This window comes from Chiloscyllium punctatum, chromosome 11, assembly GCF_047496795.1.
Source record: "Chiloscyllium punctatum isolate Juve2018m chromosome 11, sChiPun1.3, whole genome shotgun sequence".
In the NCBI taxonomy this organism is placed as follows: domain Eukaryota; kingdom Metazoa; phylum Chordata; class Chondrichthyes; order Orectolobiformes; family Hemiscylliidae; genus Chiloscyllium; species Chiloscyllium punctatum.
In genome coordinates this window covers 68,330,344-68,351,703 of record NC_092749.1, presented here as the reverse complement: position 1 = coordinate 68,351,703, position 21,360 = coordinate 68,330,344, and the positions used below count along the sequence as shown (strand labels likewise).

At 41.0% G+C, this 21,360-nt stretch overlaps 1 protein-coding gene across 4 annotated transcripts in view; it reads left to right on the top strand.

Annotated features, from left to right (window-relative positions):
• Nucleotides 1-21,360, top strand: part of bcl11aa (BCL11 transcription factor A a) — a 288,569-nt gene that overhangs the window by 207,249 nt on the left and 59,960 nt on the right. For 2 of the 4 annotated variants that reach the window (XM_072580984.1, XM_072580982.1), the window contains one exon: nt 11,189-13,863. The exons of 1 other annotated variant lie outside the window; for it this stretch is intronic. In XM_072580984.1, the coding sequence (XP_072437085.1) occupies nt 11,189-11,233 (45 nt within the window). In that variant the 3' untranslated portion in view covers nt 11,234-13,863. Of the gene's footprint in view, nt 1-11,188; nt 13,864-21,360 lie in introns of those variants that run through there. One more of the 4 variants, XM_072580985.1, reaches the window with a different exon arrangement.

The following is a 21,360-nucleotide window of genomic DNA, read 5'->3' as shown; positions in this document are numbered from 1 at the left end:
ACAGTCAGTCGCCTGAGGCGGGAATTGAACCCGGGTCTCTGGCGCTGTGAGGCAGCAATGCTAACCACTGTGCCACTGTGCCGCCCACTAGAGTATAAGAATGTAGAGTATAAGCATGTAGGACACAGAATTTATAGCAAAAGTTTATAGTGCGATGTAACTAAAATTATATATTTGATAAAAAACAGGATTGTTTGTTAAGTCTCTCATCTTTTAGAATGGGCATGTTGGTTTCACTTCTTTCATATGTAAATTCCAGAACTTTCTTAAAGATACATTCTCAAGTTAACTTTAACAATAGGTGTCATGCTGGCCCAGATAATGCATTGAAGGTGTGAGGTGCCTGTGTGAGGCTGTCTGTGCCCCAATGTTCAGACTGATTCTATTTCTAAAAAAGGAGTTACAGACTCATACATGGGCTCAACAAACAATTCAGGTCTTTTTCAATATATCATTTCAGTTACATTACACTGTAAACTTTTGCTATAAATTCTGTGTCCTACGATCACATACTCCACAACCACCTGATGAAGGAGGAGCACTCCGAAAGCTAGTACTTCCAATTAAACCTGTTGGACTATAACGTGGTGTTGTGTGATTTTTAACTTTGTCCACCCCAGTCCAACACCGGCATCTTCAAATCATTGCTGAAGAAAACTTTTTATCAACCATAGTTCAACTGAAACTGCTGCACCGGAGTCTAACTTAAAGCAGGTCTTACTGTATTCTTGATCTTGCGAAGCAAAAGCATTGCCATAGCATTGATATTTTCTAGTTCATGAACCTGGCCATTTTTAAGGGCTTCTCTCTTGACTTTTTGGTACATGCTTTTTGCCGCAACACAGCTTAGAAGTGACCTTCCTCCTTGCAAAATTGGCCTTTTTTTCAGGATAGTTTCCATGCTTGTGGTTTTTTTTAGCTACGCCAAAAGCAACTCACTCAGATAGTTGATGTATGCTCTCCCTGTCTCCCCTGTTTATGTTTAACCATACTTTGCTTTTAAAGTTAACAATTGCCCTGAGTTGCGTGCTTTTGGGATAAGGTTCTTCCTTCACCCAATCACTGATTTCACCTCCTGGCCTCAGCTTGTCTGCTCAGTTGAATTGCCTTGTCCATGTTAATTCATTGCTTGACTGTAAGTAGTCAGACAATGCTTCATCTTAAAACTCTGAAAATAACTCTGTACTTGGTTAATTATTTTAAGCTGCCATACACACAGTTCTCTGCAAATCTGTATTGGGCTCTTGAAGACAGAAACATGGGAATATATTATGGGGAACAAGGAAATGGCAGAAGAATTGAATTGGTACTTCAGATCTGTGTTCATTGGGGAAGACACAAGCAATCTCCCTGAGGTAACAGTGGCTGAAGGACCTGAACTTAAGGAAATCTATATTTCCAGGAATTGGTGTTGGAGAGACTGTTAGGTCTGAAGGTTGATAAGTCCCCGGGGCCTGATGGTCTACATCCCAGGGTACTGAAGGAGGTGGCTCGAGAAATCGTGGATGCGTTGGTGACTATTTTCCAGAGTTCAGTAGATTCAGGATCAGTTCGTGTGGATTGGAGGGTAGTTAATGTTGTACCACCTTTTAAGAAAGGTGGGAGAGAGAAAGCAGGAAATTATAGACCAGTTAGTCTGACCTCAGTGGTGGGAAATATGCTGGAGTCTATTATAAAGGATGAAATTACGACACATCTGGAAAGTAGTAACAGGATATGTCAGAGTCAGCATGGATTTATGAAGGGGAAATCATGCTTGACTAATCTTCTGGAATTTTTTTGAGGATGTAACTCTGAAGATGGACGAGGGAGATCCAACAGATGTAGTGTACCTGGACTTTCAGAAAGCTTTTGATAAAGTCCCACATAGGAGGTTAGTGAGCAAAATTATTGGGGGCAAAGTACTAACTTGGATTGAAAGTTGGTTGGCTGACAGGAAACAAAGTGTAGTGATAAACGACTCCATTTCGGAATGGCGGGCAGTGACCAGTGGGTACCGCAGGGATCAGTGCTGGGACCGCAGCTTTTTACAATATATATCAATGATATAGAAGATGGTATTAGTAATAACATTAGCAAATTTGCTGATGATACTAAGCTGAGTGACAGGGTGAAATGTGAGGAGGATGTTAGGAGATTACAGGGTGACCTGGACAGGTTAGGTAAGTGGTCAGATGCATGGCAGATGCAGTTTAATGTGGATAAATGTATGGTTATCCACTTTGGTGGCAAGAACAGGAAAGCAGATTACTACCTAAATGGAATCAATTCAGGTAAAGGGGCAGTACAAAGAGATCTGGATGTTCTTGTACACCAGTCAATGAAGGTAAGCATGCAGGTACAGCAGGTAGTGAAGAAGGCTAATAGCATGCTGGCCTTCATAACAAGAGGGATTGAGTATAGAAGCAAAGAGGTTCTTCTGCAGCTGTACAGGGTCCTGGTGAGACCACACCTGGAGTATTGTGTGCAGTTCTAGTCTCCAAATTTGAGGAAAGACATTCTGGCTATTGAGGGAGTGCAGCGTAGGTTCACGAGGTCAATTCCTGGAATGGCGGGACTACCTTACGCTGAAAGACTGGAGGACTGGGCCTGTATACCCTTGAGTTTAGAAGACTGAGAGGGGATCTGATTGAGACATATAAGATTATTAAAGGATTGGATACTCTGGAGGCAGGAAACATGTTTCCGTTGATGGGTGAGTGCCGAACCAGAGGACACAGCTTAAAAATACGGGGTAGACCATTTAGGACAGAGATGGGGAGAAACTTCTTCACCCAGAGTGTGGAGGCTGTGTGGAATGCTCTGCCCCAGAGGGCAGTGGAGGCCGAGTCTCTGGATTAATTTAAGAAAGAGTTGGATAGAGCTCTCAAGGATAGTGGAATCAAGGGTTATGGAGATAAGGCAGGAACAGGATACTGATTAAGGATGATCAGCCATGATCATATTGAATGGTGGTGCAGGCTCGAAGGGCAGAATGGCCTACTCCTGCACCTATTGTCTATTGTCTATTGTATAGATCATTGAAAGAAGCATCAATATTCTAGCTTTACCACGAGTGTACTTATTAATTTAGCTTGCTCAACAGTGGGTGATTCTGTTGACTAAAGCAGGTGTCAAGTCTTTCTTTACTTTCTCATATATAGATTCTTCTTTGCCAGTCTCTTATCTGAATAGGATATTGTTTCCATAGCTGTCCATTGTATCCACCATTGTACTGACCTGTTCACCACTCAGCAAGATTGGAAGCAATACGATGCATTGTAAAACTTTCGCCTCAAACTGGCCAAGATTCTGCTTGATTGGTCCCTGTGATCTGTACGAAGCTTTGTGGTTATGGCACAGAATTTCCCATTTAGTTATTTCACTCAATGTCACCATATAATATTCTGGTATTGTTGTTCGTTTCAAGAATATTAGCTGAGTCTGCTGAAAGAAACATTTTACTGTGACTTTGTCTTGCCAGTGAGACTGCAAAAGAAAGCCAGATTGTGTAAGACCATAAAACACAGGAGCAGAAATAGTCCATTCAGCCCAATAAATCTGCTCCACCATTCAATGAGCACATGGCTGATCTGATAATCCTCAACTCCAGAGCTGTCCAGTTCCTCTGTAAAACAAGTTAGACAACTCCAATCAAAATGCTATGAATGAATTTGCCCAGGTGACCCACACAATGCTGAAACGGTCCAATCACTATGAACACAAGCCTGTACCAATATAAACAGTCTCAACTTTATTAGAAAACAAGTTACAACAACCTTTAATATTAAACATTACCATCACTTATACGATTTGGTCCCTTAAGCTTACAGTACTGCCTGAGTCTCTGGGAGTCACTCTTTCTCCCTCTGTCTCTGTGGGAGTGTGATGCTGCTTTCCCACTTCCTGTCTCTCTCCAGTCAGTCAGCTAGCCACTGTCTTTGGCCATGCTGGTCTCCTCAGAAAGTCCAAAAGGGTCCAAAAGAGATTGGTCTGCAGATGAACCCCGCTTTTGTACCTTTTTGATTGATTTTCTGGAACTTTCTATAGGTCTGATCAATCAGGGAAACACACTTAATAGTTTGAAACATTGTCAATCATTTGGATGGCTTGCTATGTTTGTTTGTTTGTGTAGCAGGGCCTGACGTCTTTCTGCCTCGGTCCTCCTTTGTTTGGTAGATAAATCTTTGGGGATATTTTTGTCCAGGATAACTGTTGCCTTTTACATTATGCTAATTTAATTGTTGTTTATACTGTGTCTGGTATGTGGGCTGTATACCTTCAGAGTTTTACTTGGCCAATGTAACCAATATCCCTTCCTTTTTGGCCAAGTTAGCAATCTGTCTATGTTTTAGTAGCTACACCAGTTTCTTACCTTTTTCCCATGATCCTGATTCACCTGCTGATTGAAAATCAGTCTGTATTAGGTTTGAACATACTTAAATGACCTAACTTCCATAGTCCTGTGCAGTAAAGAAATTCACAGATTCACCACCCTCTGAAAGAAGAAATTCCTCCTCATCTCTGTCTTAAATCTATAATCCTTATTCTGAGATTATGCCCTCTGGTCCTCGACTCTACTATAAGAGATTAACAATCTTTCCATATTTACCATGTCAAGTTTTGTAAAACATTCATTTTCATTCTACTAAACTTCGATGAGGATGGACCCAACCAACTCAACCTCACCTCATAAGACATTTGTGTGACGTGCATCACTTCCTGTGATGATGCATATTGTGTTTCATTAGCATATCACACAGTCAGACCTAAGCCATTATACTACCCTGATAACAGGGACACTGTCTTTGTGTGGGACTTTACCACCTCAAGAAGATTGGCCTACAGAGTCTGCAGGGGCCAGGATACTGTACAAGAATCAAACATTCACTTATGTCATAATTCACAGCTGACTATAGGCAGAGGGAATGGAGAACCAGAGCCCAATTCAGAAAATTATTGTTTAAACTCCAGCCAATACTGAGCCAAATGATCTTATCTGAGGCAGCCTGAGGGTGTTTATAGCACCAGTTCCTCTATGACACAGAGGCAAACTCAACGAGGTTTTGCATTTCTGCTTACTATGCAGCAGTAGTTACTCGATAGCGCATGTGGAAAATTGCTGGGTTGGTGTGGGATCAGATCCTCATATTCAAGCAGCAGTTGATACTACCTCGACACACATGAAGAATAGCGACAGGTATCAGTGATAACAAGGAGCCGACATCGCCAAGAGAGGAGGGCAAAAGATTGAAGAAAACATAAAGAAAGTAGACAAGCTTTTTCCATTTAGTAAAACAAATATAATGAGCTGCTTTAATAAGTTTAAATAGGACAGGAAAGGTAAGATAATAAATGCTGCAAAAATAAAGTAAATTCTCTTTCTGGATCTACATATTAAAAAGCAAATTATTCTAAAGAATAAATTGCTTAAAATATGCTACAGCAAAACCAAGGAAGCTGTTTTATATCCATTACTTTTTACTCACATTTAACCTCATATTTAACTCACTTTGTTTCTCATTAGAATTGCTTGTTTATTAGTTAAATCAGCAGGCAGATTCTGCATGAATGCACAGATAAGCAAAAGGATATTCCGTACTGTCTGAGGGACGGTCTCATTTAAACTGGACCAGAACAGAAAAACAAAAAGTTAGCAATTTTAGATGCTTAGCTAAACTGTCCTGTTTTATATAGAGAATTTTTTATAAAAGCAACAGTTCATCCTTAGTCATAGTTTGCAACAGAATAAAGTTAGCACAGACATTTAACTCCTTTTAAAAATTACTTGTTGGAACAGCTAGAATTTAGGGTTAGCTGTCAAAGTCTGGATGTTGGGCCCACTGCCCTATTGGAGAGACAGGCGTAAGCAAACAGGCAGCATTCTGAAAGCATTTTCACATTAGCCAGCTTTGAAGGTTAAAAAGCATTCTGTCGAGTGAACTGTAGGAGGCACAGCAAACAATACCACGACAACACAGAATCGTCCATTAGTTGTAGCCTACAAAACCCTGCCACTTTTATTTTAGTGAAGAACAATAAAAGTGTCAGCAGAAAGGTGGGGCTCAGTTTCTACTTTCTTGCTTGTAGGAAGAAATAAAGCAGCTAATTGAAATTCTTGAGAACTATGTTGCAGGCAGATGGTACAACCGCATACATGTATGTCCTTGAGAAACACTGCCATCAATTGTAGAAACTAATTAAACGGTAATCAAAAACGAAATGCAGACAACATATGGGGCCTTTCCTGAATCACTAAATTTTACATAACAAGTCCTTTCTCACCCTCCCATTTTCTCTCTTCCCTCCCACTCCATCCCCTGATCATAAAAAGGCAGCATTCTCTTCTGGCCTTCAGACCAATTAAGAAAAGCGTGGGGAACTTCAGTATTATGCAAAACTTGCGAAAGCAACAAAGTTTGCAATGACATGGAGGTTCAGCACTTCATTAAAGATGCATGAAAAAATGAGGTGGGAAGAACTGCTCTCCACCACTCATTATTAATGCCTTCATCCAGCTCGTCAACCCGTGATTAGACTCTCCTTCCCACCTGTCTAGGATATAGAAACTAAGAGTTGCATTCTATCAACTGAGGCAAAATAGTGTTACAAACAGATCTGGGGTAAGCTTCTCCAATGTGTTACTATGCTAGACAGGATTCCCCAAATCTCTAAGATTCTGGGTGAGGATGGATGAACTGGTTCTTCTTCATTCATCTGTCTCCTTCCATGCTCTCAACAAGGTTAGTTTAGAAAGGAGCCCTTCTTTTTGGGATACCTTTCTTCCAGACCAAATTAGTTTTATCTTTTTAAAGGAATCAATTTAACCAGGCTCTTTTGAGTTAACGATGGAGTGAGTTTATTAATTACTAATTGTGAGAAGAAATAATAACGCAATATAGATTAGGAATAAGAAGTAAGTCCAACGTAACTTAAAAATGAGAAAAAACATTATAATATTTCTCCAAGTTGTTTGTGAAGAGTGGATAGGACAATGTGGTGGCCATTACATAGGATGGTATGGGTAATTTTGATGGTAGTTGTACAGTGAATTTCGAGATTCTTGGTTTTTTTTTGCAGGCTGTCTAAAATGATTTGGTCCTGATTCCTTTTGAGGGTGGCTGGCTGGCTGTACTCAGGGTGAGAGTGTGTCTTTTGTGTTTAATTGTTTTTCTCAATCTGTGACCTTCACAGCACACTAGCCCATTCTCGAGTATATCAGGCCACCAACATACCAACAGATGTATTTGGTGTTTAACCCTCTTTTTGTACTATCCCTGTAAAGGCAAAACACAATCATATCTGCTGGAGAGGGCTTCCAGCTGGGGGGGGGGGGGGGGAGGTAAGCTAAGCAACTTCTTATTATCACTTCAATTCTGTTTGAAGTTTCCTTCACGCATCTATAGGTGTGACCTTCCATGGGTCCACACCGGACTCTGCCAGACAGTTACCTGGCTGTTGCAATCCTTACTTTATAAAGAAATGTTCAAATTAAAAGTTCAACGTGTCCAGAAATACTTTGGGATTCTGATCTATCATCATGACAGTCGTGGCAATTATTATGCAGTGTGAATGTAGACTTGAGGTAAAAACATAATTTATCCATCCCCTCCATTTCCTGATTTGTTTTCATTGTGTTGAGTTCGATTTTCAAACATTTTGAATTTCACAAAGTATCTTCCTAAGTTATTGTCTTTCCTTTATGCTTCCTAAGTACACTTGATCTCAGCTTTCATAGCTCTGCTGAAGACATCCAGCTCTGTTCTCTTTGCTACAACCACAGCTCCATTCTGCTTGTTTGACATTAACTTCCTCCAGTCTAACATTGGCAAGGTCCCATATGGTTAGTTCCCACGTTAGTCCCTTTCCTCCTTGGCTGAAGGTGAGACAAATGGTATGCACAATTATTTTTCTGTGTGACTCAGAGATGAACTTTAAGACTTTATCTAAAGGATAATCAGGATTGCTTAAATGCAATTCCACCTCTGCTCTTACTTCATTCCAGCCACTATACTCCCATTCACCTTTCATCACCTCCAAGCTTGACTTGTTCAGTACTCTGTTTGATGACTTCTCAACCTCCTACAGAAATACAATCCATTCAAAACCCTGGCACCTTATCTAATCCCACACTATCACTTCATTTTCTATCCAGAATCCCTTATTAGATTCAAGAGCCCACTCCTCATTTACTATCAGTCAAACATAGCTACCTCTAACTATAGTCCTATATGCAAGTGTATGCCCTCTACTTTTCTAGCAACAGATTTCAATGTATATGAGATCCCTGTCCCTAAACCCCTGCATCACCCTTCCTGTCTGCTCACTCTCTGAACTCATGCTTGTACTTGCTCACTCACCTCTTCTTTAGGTAACACCTCAACGTCTGCTTCATCCAAGTGTCAATTTTGATCTTGCGAATTGTTGCTGCAATAGAACTGGCAGCTCACCAATATTTTGCCTAATTCATGATTCTTCATGTGCATCCTAGACAAGACCAAAAACTATGACTGCAAGTATTTAAATTTATATAACACCTTTAGTGGAACCGTATGTTCCAAACATGAATACCATGTCTGTAACTGTATTCAGTGTGTGATGGTGAGGTGTAGGAGACAGGTCTGTAACGGTGTTCAGCGTGTGAGAGTGAGGTGTGGGAGACAGGTCTGTAATGGTGTGCAGTGTGTGAGGGTGAGGTGTGGGAGACAGGTCTGTAACTGTATTCAGTGTGTGATGGTGAGGTGTGGGAGACAGGTCTGTAACTGTGTGCAGTGTGTGAGGGGTGAGGTGTGGGAGACAGGTCTGTAACTGTGTGCAGTGTGTGAGGGTGAGGTGTGGGAGACAGGTCTGTAACTGTGTGCAGTGTGTGAGGGTGAGGTGTGGGAGACAGGTCTGTAACTGTATTCAGTGTGTGATGGTGAGGTGTGGGAGACAGGTCTGTAACTGTGTGCAGTGTGTGAGGGTGAGGTGTGGGAGACAGGTCTGTAACTGTGTGCAGTGTGTGAGGGTGAGGTGTGGGAGACAGGTCTGTAACTGTGTGCAGTGTGTGAGGGGTGAGGTGTGGGAGACAGGTCTGTAACTGTGTGCAGTGTGTGAGGGTGAGGTGTGGGAGACAGGTCTGTAACTGTGTGCAGTGTGTGAGGGTGAGGTGTGGGAGACAGGTCTGTAACTGTGTGCAGTGTGTGAGGGTGAGGTGTGGGAGACAGGTCTGTAACTGTGTGCAGTGTGTGAGGGTGAGGTGTGGAAGACAGGCCTGTAACTGTGTGCAGTGTGTGAGAGGTGAGGTGTGGGAGACAGGTTTGTAACTGTGTGCAGTGTGTGAGAGGTGAGGTGTGGGAGACAGGTCTGTAACTGTGTGCAGTGTGTGAGAGGTGAGGTGTGGGAGACAGGTCTGTAACTGTTCAGTGTGTGATGGTCAGATTTGGTGATTCGGCCTGTAGCTTTTGTCAGTGTGTGATTGTGAGATGAGGTACAGGAATTTTGATTTGTTGCCTGATTGTCAGTGTGAGCAGTGGTGGGGTGTGACTATCTGAGGAAAGCTGAGGTGCAGCTGCAGTTCATTAGAAAATTTCATTTAAACATGCATTCATTGAGTCGTGCACTGGTATGTACTTCTTACTATACCTTGTCCATCTCGATGAGCCTTGACTCCTGACATTAACCTCACCAGATCTCTTTGCTGCCTGTTTCCTGATGATACAGGCTCTGTTTCACTGCCTGTGCAATGTCTGAAAACCTCAGAGTCCACTTTCTGCCCATTATTGCCATTTGTCAATCTTTCTCAGGTCAGATTATCTTCCACGATGACTCCCAGCACCTGCTCCGGCTACAATGCATCTCTCCTTTAAAAGCTTCAGGCAGCTTTCATTTGGTGCCAACTATTCATGATATTGGCCCCTTGCTGATGTGTCCAGTCAATGAACAACACAGTTAGTGCTGGCTGGACACAAAGATAATTGAAATGATTCAGCAGCACAGAGTTGGAGTGCTGCCTACTCTGTGCTCAACAGGCATGGTTTAATCATGCATAGTAATCACTGTGCATGTTTTTGGGAGTTATCTAATTTAGCCCCTCTTGTGTGTCTGATTGAAGAAGAATGAGTTGAATTCAATGCCACGTAAACCATGAAATACCTTGTTTGAAATGGCGACTGTTTTCATTCGACACAATTGATTTTACGTAACTAAAATCAGACACTGAACAAAGTAGGTCAGAAATTAGCTCATGTAAATGATTAAGCTCCTGAGAATACTGAAAGTCCCTGACCTCAAATGTGAACGTTGAGAGATGCTAGATTTGTGTGACACATACCTATATTCTATTAAGCTTTGCTGTCGAGAGTGCAATCAGCACAGTGGCACCTTGGGGTGAAAGCTGTAATGCAGAATTAGAATTAAACCAACCACGTCTATGCTGTTCTTGGGTTTGAGGTTGGTAGATACCTGGAACTGCTGATACATCAGATGCAGTTGTTGGATTAGACTCACTTGTGACAGTCACAACCGAGCACTGGAGAGAGGTAGAAGGTGAAAGGAAGATGGAAGTTTTTATAGCATACGGTAATAGTGCCAGACAAGTTACAGTGACTTTTGGTTGCTATGCTAAAGGGATCATAACTGATTATTGCTATACTCAGTGTTACCTCCCACTGGTTGGTCATCTTCCTGGCTGTGTTACTGCATGGCCAATTGTCTTCAATTGTCCTGATCTCACAGTCCTCCCACTGTTTGCCTAAAACACTAATCTCTGTACAGAGCTTTCTCATGCCAAATTGAAAAACAATCTCTTCATTAACCGATTGAGTGGAGTTAGCACAGTGCTGAAAGAGGTCAATTGGTCAATGCCAGGATGCATGGTTCTTAACCATTAGTCGAACAATGTTTTCCCATATCGCCATATTTATAAATACAAACAGAAAATGTTCAAATAATTTTAATGATTGCAATGTTTAAAGTCCCTGTGGTGATTCTCCTGGGTAGCTGCCTGTAGTGTCCTGCAATTAGCTTTAATTTCTGGAGAGTCCAGGGTAATCCTGGCAGATTAACAATCCTAGTTATACCTATAATGAATGAATAGACTATTGACTGGTGATTGCAATTTGTGAAGGTTAATTTGTTTCTTAAAAAGACAATTCCTAAGATCTCTGGAATTCAAACATTTGCTTTGGTTTGTATTTGTCTATTAATTCGCCAAATCTTATCCTTGTAGGTGAGGTATTACGGCTATTATCTGTCTCACTTACAGCCACAGTGATACACAGATGGACAAACAGATGGACAGGGCCATTGGAGTAAAACCTGACAAGGTTGCCTCACCCACTCAGCAAGGTGAGACTGGAGCACCGTCGACGAAGTTTCAACCAACTGAAGCTATGTGGACATTCTCCCTTCTGAAGGGAATCAATGTAATGTAATTTTTTTTTAAAGTTAGTGCTTGAAAATTATGAGATTCATAACTTAAAACATTTAAATATTTGATATAAAAAAAGCTCTCTGGTAAGGCACATTTTCCGTAGAATTTCTCTGTGCGAATGCACTGTTTTTTTCTATCAAACTTTCATATGTAACACTTGAAGCTGTGCAATGCAGTGAGACATCTCCACTTGTCAGTAGTTAGATTCCCACTAAAATATTCTTTAAGGATATGCTATTTAATAATTGAAAGGGTCCTGTAGGAATTTCAGAGGACTTCTTTTTGTCTTATGAGATTTAATAGGACCCTGTCAGATTTGCAAATTCTATGGAGATTTTAGTAATGGGCTGCACTGTACTGGCTGGAAGGAAATGAAGGTAGGATATGCAAGAGAACTCAATGTCTGAGAGCAATTTTGTGGGTTAATTGAACTCTAGTATCCAATCAATGAAAGCAAATGAAGACATTCCACATAAACAGGCTAACAGCTAAATTACAAATTTAGTGTCAAATATATATGCCTATAAGAAATAAAAACCATCCCTTACCCATAATCTAAAGGAACACTTGATTTTCTGGGGGAGGGGTGGGGTAAGGTAAGCACTTGTGGGAACTGCTTAGAGCAGTGTAGTTTTTATAGGATGACCTCACGATTTTAAATTGTTATTGAAATGATTGCTGTGCATTCACACCTGCCACTTTTTGAATACTGCCAAGCAGACTTTGTTTTGTTTTTTTTTCACCTTTCAGGGATTTTTGGCTTGCAAGTTGGAAATTCTTGACAACTCATTTTCCACTCTTCTTAATTGGCCCCTTTAGAATTGCTTTTGGGTCACACCGCCCTTCCTGCTGGCCAACAAACAAGCTTTGCAGGGTTCGTGATAATGTGACAGATTATTCTTTTTTTAAAAAAAACACAATACTAATGAATGCATTGAGAGTTGTCAATAAACGAGTTTCTCCATTAAGAACATTTTTCAAAAATCAAATGATTACATAGGCCAATGATTGCTTGAACGCTTGCTTTTATGTAGCTATTTCTATTTTTTAAAATTTGACTGTATTTATTTAAGCGTTTTGTGCTGATGACATAATCCAGAGCAATGTCTTGGAGTATTTACTGAATCTGACAGTGTGCTGGAGCTCAATTAACATCAGTTGATACCATCATTAACCCAGAGTGTACGGCCTCAGCTGTCTATGCATTCATTCAGTTCCATCATACTGGAGGGCTTATTATCTCCTCTGAGGTGTATCTCTGATGATATTCTCAATATGCACTGTGCACGCAAAATCCTTTTAAAAGGTGTAGAAATAAAGAATGTCAGAATTTATCTGAATTCACTTTAACTGCTTTATTTTGTTAAATAAAAACAGTGGTCTTGCCAGTAAAATCTCATTTGTGGACGGGATTAAATCCCACCAATATTCTGAGCGAATATTCATGGTTAGTTTTGTTACCCAAGTTTATTTTGATTAGTGTCTTCCATCTTTTGGTTCTTCTTTACACTATGCATTGCTTTGTGGCTGAGAGAGTGAGCAAGTGGTCTAACCATCAGGAATCCATCCATTTGACTCTATAACTGGCCAGCAAGGAGGTCTATCTGCATGTGTGATGGAAAAACTCAGGGGTCTCCCATCCTAATGCTAATTTCCTGCTTGTGGGGAATTTATCTTACCTCCTGTTCTCTGTCTACCACTTGCTATGTAAAGATTCCTGGGAATGACCCCAATTCCTACCATTTATTAGACAATGATGCACCACCCTGGGTGCAAAATGAAAGTTTCTTTTAAATGCAGTTCTTCTCTTTTGTAGAGAATGTAAATGAAGTGGAATCCTGCAGTAGAGTGGACAGTAGAGTTGAACTGAACCTTGCTAGGTCTGACTGCATCATTACTGACACTTTAAGAATCAGTACTTGGAAATGGGAACAATTGGTATCTTTCAGGAATATGCTGCTCTTGGGGTTTCATTTGAATGGATTCTATTTTATTTACAGATTTTTACTTTCTTGCACGTGACATCATAATTGGCAGCTCATTTAACTCAGAATGAACCCTAGTGTTTCCAAAAATCAAAAGGACATAATTTACAGCATGTTCTTAGTAGTTCTGCGTGTTTGTTATGATTATAAAGTACAGCCAAAATTTGGTGAAATCCCTTTGTTTTATGTCACAAATGTAAAAAGAAAGCAGATTGCTCTCCACTTAAAAGAGTCATAGAAATAAACTTGTGAAGTGACAAATTGTTTTTTTTCACTCATACTACTTTAATCTTTCTGAACAATCATTAAGCTTGCCATGAAAATACTGAGCACCTTGTCATCCTTTTACAATGCTGTACCTAGACATTGTACTAACAGTGTATATATGCTGCTATGAAATGTATTCTGTTTCAGCGAGTCACCATGGATTCAGAAACATGTATTTTGTATTCCTTACAATAAAGTTTTTTTCTTTGCTGTATTAAAGTTAAGGTGTGCAGTGATGTTTGTTTGAAAGTTGTTATGGTGTAGCAGCTGAAAGGAGGAAGTAACTGATAAGATTGCACATTACATAACAACCTGACTGTCTTTGATATTTAGACTCTATCCCAGGATAATCTGGCCACTTAGTGTGTCATAGAGTCATAGAGATGTACAGCATGGAAACAGACCCTTCGGTCCAACCCGTCCATGCCGACCAGATATCCCAACCCAATCTAGTCCCACCTGCCAGCACCCGGCCCATATCCCTCAAAACCCTTCCTATTCATATACACATCCAAATGCCTCTTAAATGTTGCAATTGTACCAGCCTCCACCACTTCCTCTGGCAGGTCATTCCATACACGTACCACCCTCAGCATGAAAAAGTTGCCCCTTAGGTCTCTTTTATATCTCTGCCCTCTCACCCTAAACCTATGCCCTCTAGTTCTGGATTCCACCACCCCAGGGAAAAGTCCTTGTTTATTTATCCTATCCATGCCCCTCATGATTTTATAAATCACAATAAGGTCAGCCCTTAGCCTCCGATGCACCAGAGAAAAACAGCCCCAGCCTATTCAACCTCTCCCTATAGCTCAAATCCTCCAACATCCTTGTAAATCTTTTCTGAACCCTTTCAAGTTTCACAACATCTTTCCGATAGGAAGGAGACCAGAATTGCACACAATATTCCAACAGTGGCCTAACCAATGTCCTGTACAGCTGCAACATGACCTCCCAACTCCTGTACTCAATACTCAGACCAACCATGGAAAGCATACCAAACGCCTTCTTCACTATCTTATCTACCTGCAACTCCACTTTCAAGGAGCTATGAACCTGCACTCCAAGGTCTCTTTGTTCAGCAACACTCCCATTAAGTTACTCCCTTACCATTAAGTGTATAAGTCCTGCTAAGATTTGCTTTCCCAAAATGCAGCACCTCGCATTTATCTGAATTAAACACCATCTGCCATTTCTCAGCCCACTGGCCCATCTGGTCCAGATCCTGTTGTAATCTGAGGTAACCCTCTTCGCTGTCCACTACACCTCCAATTTTGGTGTCATCTGTAAACTTACTAACTATACCTCTTATGCTCGCATCTAAATCATTTATGTAAATGACAAAAAGTAGAGGATCCAGCACCGATCCTTGTAGCACTCCACTGGTCACAGGCTTCCAGTTTGAAAAACAACCCTCCATCACCACCCTCTGTCATTCTACTGGAGAATAGCGCCAAATTATAGCCTTGGTAGGCAGTGATGAGTTTTCATTCCTGTATTTGATTTGTATATGTTGTGAAGTTAAACTGATTTAATATAGTAAAAAGGTAATGTTGCCATATTCCTGCTGTCTCATTAGAGAATGACAACTGGTGGTGATTCAAACTGAGGGTCACCACACATTGAACAAGGGGAGAGATTGAGAAAGAATCCTTGGTAATCACAACAGATGCAGGAATGGAACCCACACAGTTGGCATCAGTCGGCATTGTAAGCAAGTTGTCCAGTCAACTGAGGTAACCAACTCCTCCCTAGTACTGGACAAACAGAAAAACATGCCAAAGGAATGTGTCACAATATCTGTCCTTTTGGTAATGTTTGTTCAGGCTAATAATGGGGAAACGACTGATCTTATCTCAGCATCTACAAAGTGACAGCATGTGTCTCCAGAGGAGAGTGTGGAAATTGCTGCCTCCTTCAGGCACTTGTGAAATTCACCTCCTTAGATTACTCCTGGTGCCTTGAGGTTTTGTTTTGTACATTTATGGATGTGGGCATCGCTGGCTGGGCCAGCATTTATTGCCCATCTCTAGTTGCTCTTGAGAAAGTAGTGGTGAATTGCCTTCTTGATCCACTGCTTTCATGTGCTGTAGATAGACCCACAATGCCCTAGGGAGGGAATTCCAGGATTTTTGCCCAATAACAATGAAGGAATAGTCATCCACTTCCAAGTCAGGATGGTGTGTGGCTTGGAGGAGAACTAAGAAGTGGTGCTGTTCTTACCTACTTGCTGAGTAGATGGTAATGGTTGTAGGTTTGAAAGATGGGAAGATACAACATCATATATTTCATTGTGGAGCCATAGGCAAGGCCTGCAATTCACTCTAGTTCTTGAAAGTAAAATGGCCATTTACTGAAATGGGACCCTCAGAGTCAAACCATCTCCACAAATGATCATGAAAGCTACTCGTGCTTGCATTTATAAAGTTACTTAAATGTCGGAAACTTTTTCAGTTAAGAGCAATTAATTCTGAGCCAAGGATTTGGCTTTTGACAGGTGAGGTATCGGCTAAGGAGAAGGAAGCCATCAATGATGAAAGCATAGGGTTTGTGATGGGGCTTTCGTGACCTCAAACTATCCCAGTACAGTTCTCAGTCGATCAATTACTTTTAAAGTGGAGTCACTGTTATAATATCGTGGAACAGAGCCGTATGCACACAATGAAAGTCCACATCATAAAATTACAATAAATAACCAGGTAACCTCCTTTAGTGATATTGGCTGAAAGACCACTTGTGGCTAGAAACCTCCTTATTTTTTGGCATTTTGGGATATTAATACCCATTAAGAAGAAAAGACAGAGACATTTGGTTTAGCATCTCACTCTGAACAACTGCAGCTAGGAAAATTCAGGGCCTCCTCCGTAATTACTAGATTGAGTGCTCAAATCACTACTACATGCTTGAATATGTGATCCTAAGGTGACAGTGCTACCCCTCGACATTGAAACTTCAGATTCATTCCCTGGTTTATGCCAAGTTAACTGAGATTTATTGGATCATTACAGTGGACCTTAGTGACCTTGAACAAAGAATCCAGCACCCTCATATTCTTCATTGCTCTTCAGTGGAAAAGTTGAAAAGTGAAGCTGTCACTTAGACAATGGTGGAATTCAACTGTTATGGCTCACCATGAATAATCTAAAATCAGCACCTACTGTATGTGAGAGTGGGTGAACCACCAGAAAGCATATCCATGAGAGTTTGGAGAAAATTGGAATAATTTAGTTTTATGTTCTATCCAAAAGCCTACAGGTCTGTTTGGAGTGAGATTTTCCAGATATATCAGCTTCTTTGTTCAATATTCCCAGTCCAATGGAACTACAAGTGGAAGTAAAGGCTTCTCAATATACAAACAATAAAACATGCAGAGAATCTCTTCTAAGGCATCAAAGTGTTCCACACAATGTACAAGCTTGTGTGGTATGGAATTTGCAAAGCTATTCTCCAAGTAACTTATTTTCTTTAGTGCTGTGATCATATGCATTTTAAACATAACACAAAAACTTCAACACAAATACTGAAATACTGAGCATAATGGTCAGGATATCCATGGTAATAATGTTGAATGTTTTCCTAACATGGAAGTAGTGTCTTGAACAACTGCATTTTCTGTGTTGAGATTAAACCTCATGAAAAATACCACAACTCTGCATTGTACATAGCTATTGACTGAACGTTCACATTATTAGTTTCAGTGGTGAAGACTTATCCACATTATTTATAAGAAATAAAAAAAACATATATGCTAATGAAAACCAAAAGAACTGCAGATGCTGGAAATTGTTTGGGAAGCTTAGCAGGTCTGGCAGCATCTGCGGAGAGATATCAGAGTTAACGTTTCGGGTCCAGTGACTGTCAGAACTCAGAATTGTTCCGAGGAAGGGCCACTGGACCCGAAAAGTTAACCCTGATTTCTCTTCACAGATGCTGCCATACATCCTGATGAAGCAGGTGTTCTTGAAGCCATAGGAGCAGCTACTGAAGTCCCCTCTGTTTTTGTTATTCCCATACATTTCCTTTTCAGCTCTGTGTGTGTTTGTACCTCTGTTTCATGTGCTGCACGGAGGCATTTCAATATCCCAGCTGATTGAGTTCCAGGCATGCAAAACAACATTCCAACATCATCCAGCTCTCTGCTGGCCATGAATGACATTCAGCAGACGTATTTGTATATAATGTATTTTTAATCTCTCATACTCCACATAACAAGATTATAGGAAGAGACACAATTTTTGTTGAAGAAATTGTTTTGTGTAATTTTACTCAAAAATAAGCAGCACCTGCACTGCACTTAAGGGAAAAAAGAATATTTTCTATCTTTGGGGAATGTAATGGAGAATAATACAAACACACACGGAGAACTGCTCAGTTGCACTGATACCTGGTTGGGTCACAAACTTCTTGTTGTAACAGCATGATGATGATGTGGCAAGGTTCCCTACTTCATTACAGTTCCTCGGGAAATAGTCTATCCCAAATTTGTCAAACTTCCAGGTGAGGAGGAATGGTCACATCCAAGGTCACTTCTTTATTCTAATCAGTCCCCTTGGTTGGTTGTAACTAGGCAGATGCCTTTCTCCTAAAGCAAATTATGTTTTACAAAGAGCCAATTTAAACAGGCTTTCTTGAGTTAGCAGAAAAATTATTTTATGAGTTACTAAATGCAAGAGGGATTAACAACACAACATACGTACAGACAGATTAAAATGGAGAGGTGAGTCCAAAAGATAAAAGTTTAGAAAAGAATGATGGATTTGTCTCTGGCTTCTGTGAAGCAATGACAATGAGCCATTACACTGGCTGTTACCAGTAGCACTAATGTTGATAGGTAAGCAGTCAATTTCAAGATACTTGATTTTACAGATTCGGTGAAATTCTTGTATCCTGCTTCCTATCATTGTTGGTTAACTTGCACCATTCAAAGATTAGAGTGGTGCTGGAAAAGCACAGCAGGTCAGGCAGCATCCGAGGAGCAGGAAAATCGACGTTTCTGGCAAAAGCCCTTTATCAGGACTCTTGATGGCATCTTGACTCTGATCTCCAGTATCTGCACTCATCACTTTCACCTTGCACCATTCAAAGCACGAGACTGCCCTTTCTCTTTACCTTTAATGCAGGGTATTCAATGACTGTCCTCAAGCTGTGACCTTCACAGCACACTAGACAATGCAGTAGCACATCGGTCTGCTAACAAATCCAGAACATGCATCGATTTGATATATACCAATTTTGTATATTCCTGGAAAGGTAAAATATAACTCTTGCCCATTCAATGCCTCTCCTCTGGGGATCGGAGTTTTCTGAAGTTTCCTTTTTCCTCGATCAGCCTGCCTTCCTCCCTCTCTCTGTCTCAGGGTTTGTTTCTGAGCAGACACACACTTGTGTGTAAGGGACCTGCAGCATTACTGAAGCCTCCCCCACCCCAATCAGTTCAATGGGATTCACAGCAATTACTTGCTAAGTTGTCTCCACGTTCAGGAGACTGGCAGCAGCACACGGCGTGCACGTCCCTGATCTCCAATCGTGCCCACCCCCTTCCCCCCCCCCCCCCCCCCCCACCTGTCTGCACACCATCCCAACCCCAGGCCATCACCTCCTCGCCCTCTGTCTGCTCACCCCACCCCACCCCCGGTCTGGCCCCTCCACTCCAAGCTCAGGCCACCATCCCACCTCACCCTCCATCTGCCCCCACTCTCATCCCACCCTCTGACCATCACCCCACCCACCCGCCCATCCATACCTCCCAATCATGTTCAACACTGGCCACGTCAGCCTCCACCCACTGTCTGCTTCCCCCTCCCCTGTCCATGTCCCAAGCCCCTGGCACAGCAGAGCCACCCCGCCCCTTCGCCTGCCATGTGCCCCCACCCTATCAGCCCCCATGAGACCCCCGTCCCTCTCAAACACATTCAATCCCGCCCACATCCCGTCCGCCCCCAACCCTGCTCCCACCATAGCCCCTTCGTCTGCCCCCAATCGTGTCATTAAGTGATCTTGCACATTGCCCTTCAAAAACCCATTCTTTCTTAGCACCCTAAGAGTTGCATCATTCACGGGTTCAGAGAGGGAATCTTTCAGCAGTCAGTGTATGGCATAATTTTGAAGTTATGTTATCGGCCAGTCTTACTGCTCTCTTTGTTAAGAGAAAACAGGTTCTTTTCAAAAGCTCCATATGTCTGCAAGTAATTCTGTGTTCTGTTTAATTGTCATGACAGCACAAAAAAACTCAAGGGAATATAATCAGAGAGAACAGTGCACTTTTACAAGTTATTTAAAGAAAATGTGATAATATCATGACCATGACTCATTACCCCAGATCACCTTGGACCTGTTGAACTTTTCATTCCAACACATATTTTTTAAAATGTCAACTGCTACAACCAAACCAATGACTGTGGATGTAATTTCCGTGGTGTCTGCAGAGAGAAAGAGACCATGTAATGTCACGCCTGATGAAGTATTGGGATTTTTTCTTGCATTTAGTGATTAATCATTTAACTTTTTTTTAATTCAAGACAGCTTGTTTGAAATTGATTATTTTGAAACATGCGTTCATGTAGTTTAGGAGAAAGGTACCCATGAGAATTAATCCTTTTCAAATAAAAAATGTTGCAACCAATTGTTGAGGGGGCAAGGGAAAATAAAGAAAAAGGAACCAGTTCATACCTTCTCACCAGAGGCTTTACAATTTGAGTTATTCCCCCAGAACTGTAACTCACGTGGAATCTGGTCATAATATTAATAATTCTTGTGGTTGTCTTTGTTTACAAGCAGTATATAGTAGGCCTGATGGACATTTCTTCAGACTTGAAAAGCTGCCGAGGTGAGTTCATGCATCAAAATTTACAAGATTATCTCAACATAACAGACTTTGGATGATCATGAAGTCAGCTTCTTGTAGTTTCTTTACTGTGGATCAGTCAACAATTTTAGTGGGCCTGAAATGGCACAAGCTTCAAAATCTTACAATGTTACAGCCTTCATATTTTACTTGTTGCCAATGTTGCTGCCATTTTCTGTGCCCCTCTTTTGTACAGGCAAAAGAGAAATGGCTAGAGATGACTGTTTTACCAAATGATTCCTTACACCTGTGTTTTCTTTACCAAATATGATGCTGTTCTTAGTCTGACATGTCACTTCACACTTTGTTGTTTCTGAGTTATTGTCCCATTGATAAATACATCCACTTTGGTGCTTTAAAATGACATCAGAATTTCAAGGAAACCAATCCAATTCAAGAAACCTTAATTTGGTTTTTCAGGATATATGTAATTAACACCTTGAAGTGAAATGCAGGTTTATTGTCTTTAGGACATTTACAGGCAGTGAGTCTGCACCTGCCTTACTTAGTTCATCGAAACCACAGATCATCTGACCTCTGGCAGCCATCTTGTCAGAGCTAGAAAAGAGAAAAGAATTCCACATGGAGCAAAGTTCATATTTTAAATAGCGAATTATTTAACAGTTTAATAGCAACATTCGTGCCATTTTATATGTAACTACAGACACTCCACTCCAATTAGAGGTGCATACATACATAACAAATTAACTCTGTTGTGTTGACCTGACTCACTCTATGTTCTGTTTAATTAGTGGAAAATATAGTGCAGATAAATTTTCAATAAATTTTGAAACAGAAAGAGAAATTGCTGAAGAAACAAAGCACATCTGTAGAAAGAATGCAGAATTAATAGTTTGAGTCCAGTGACCATTCAT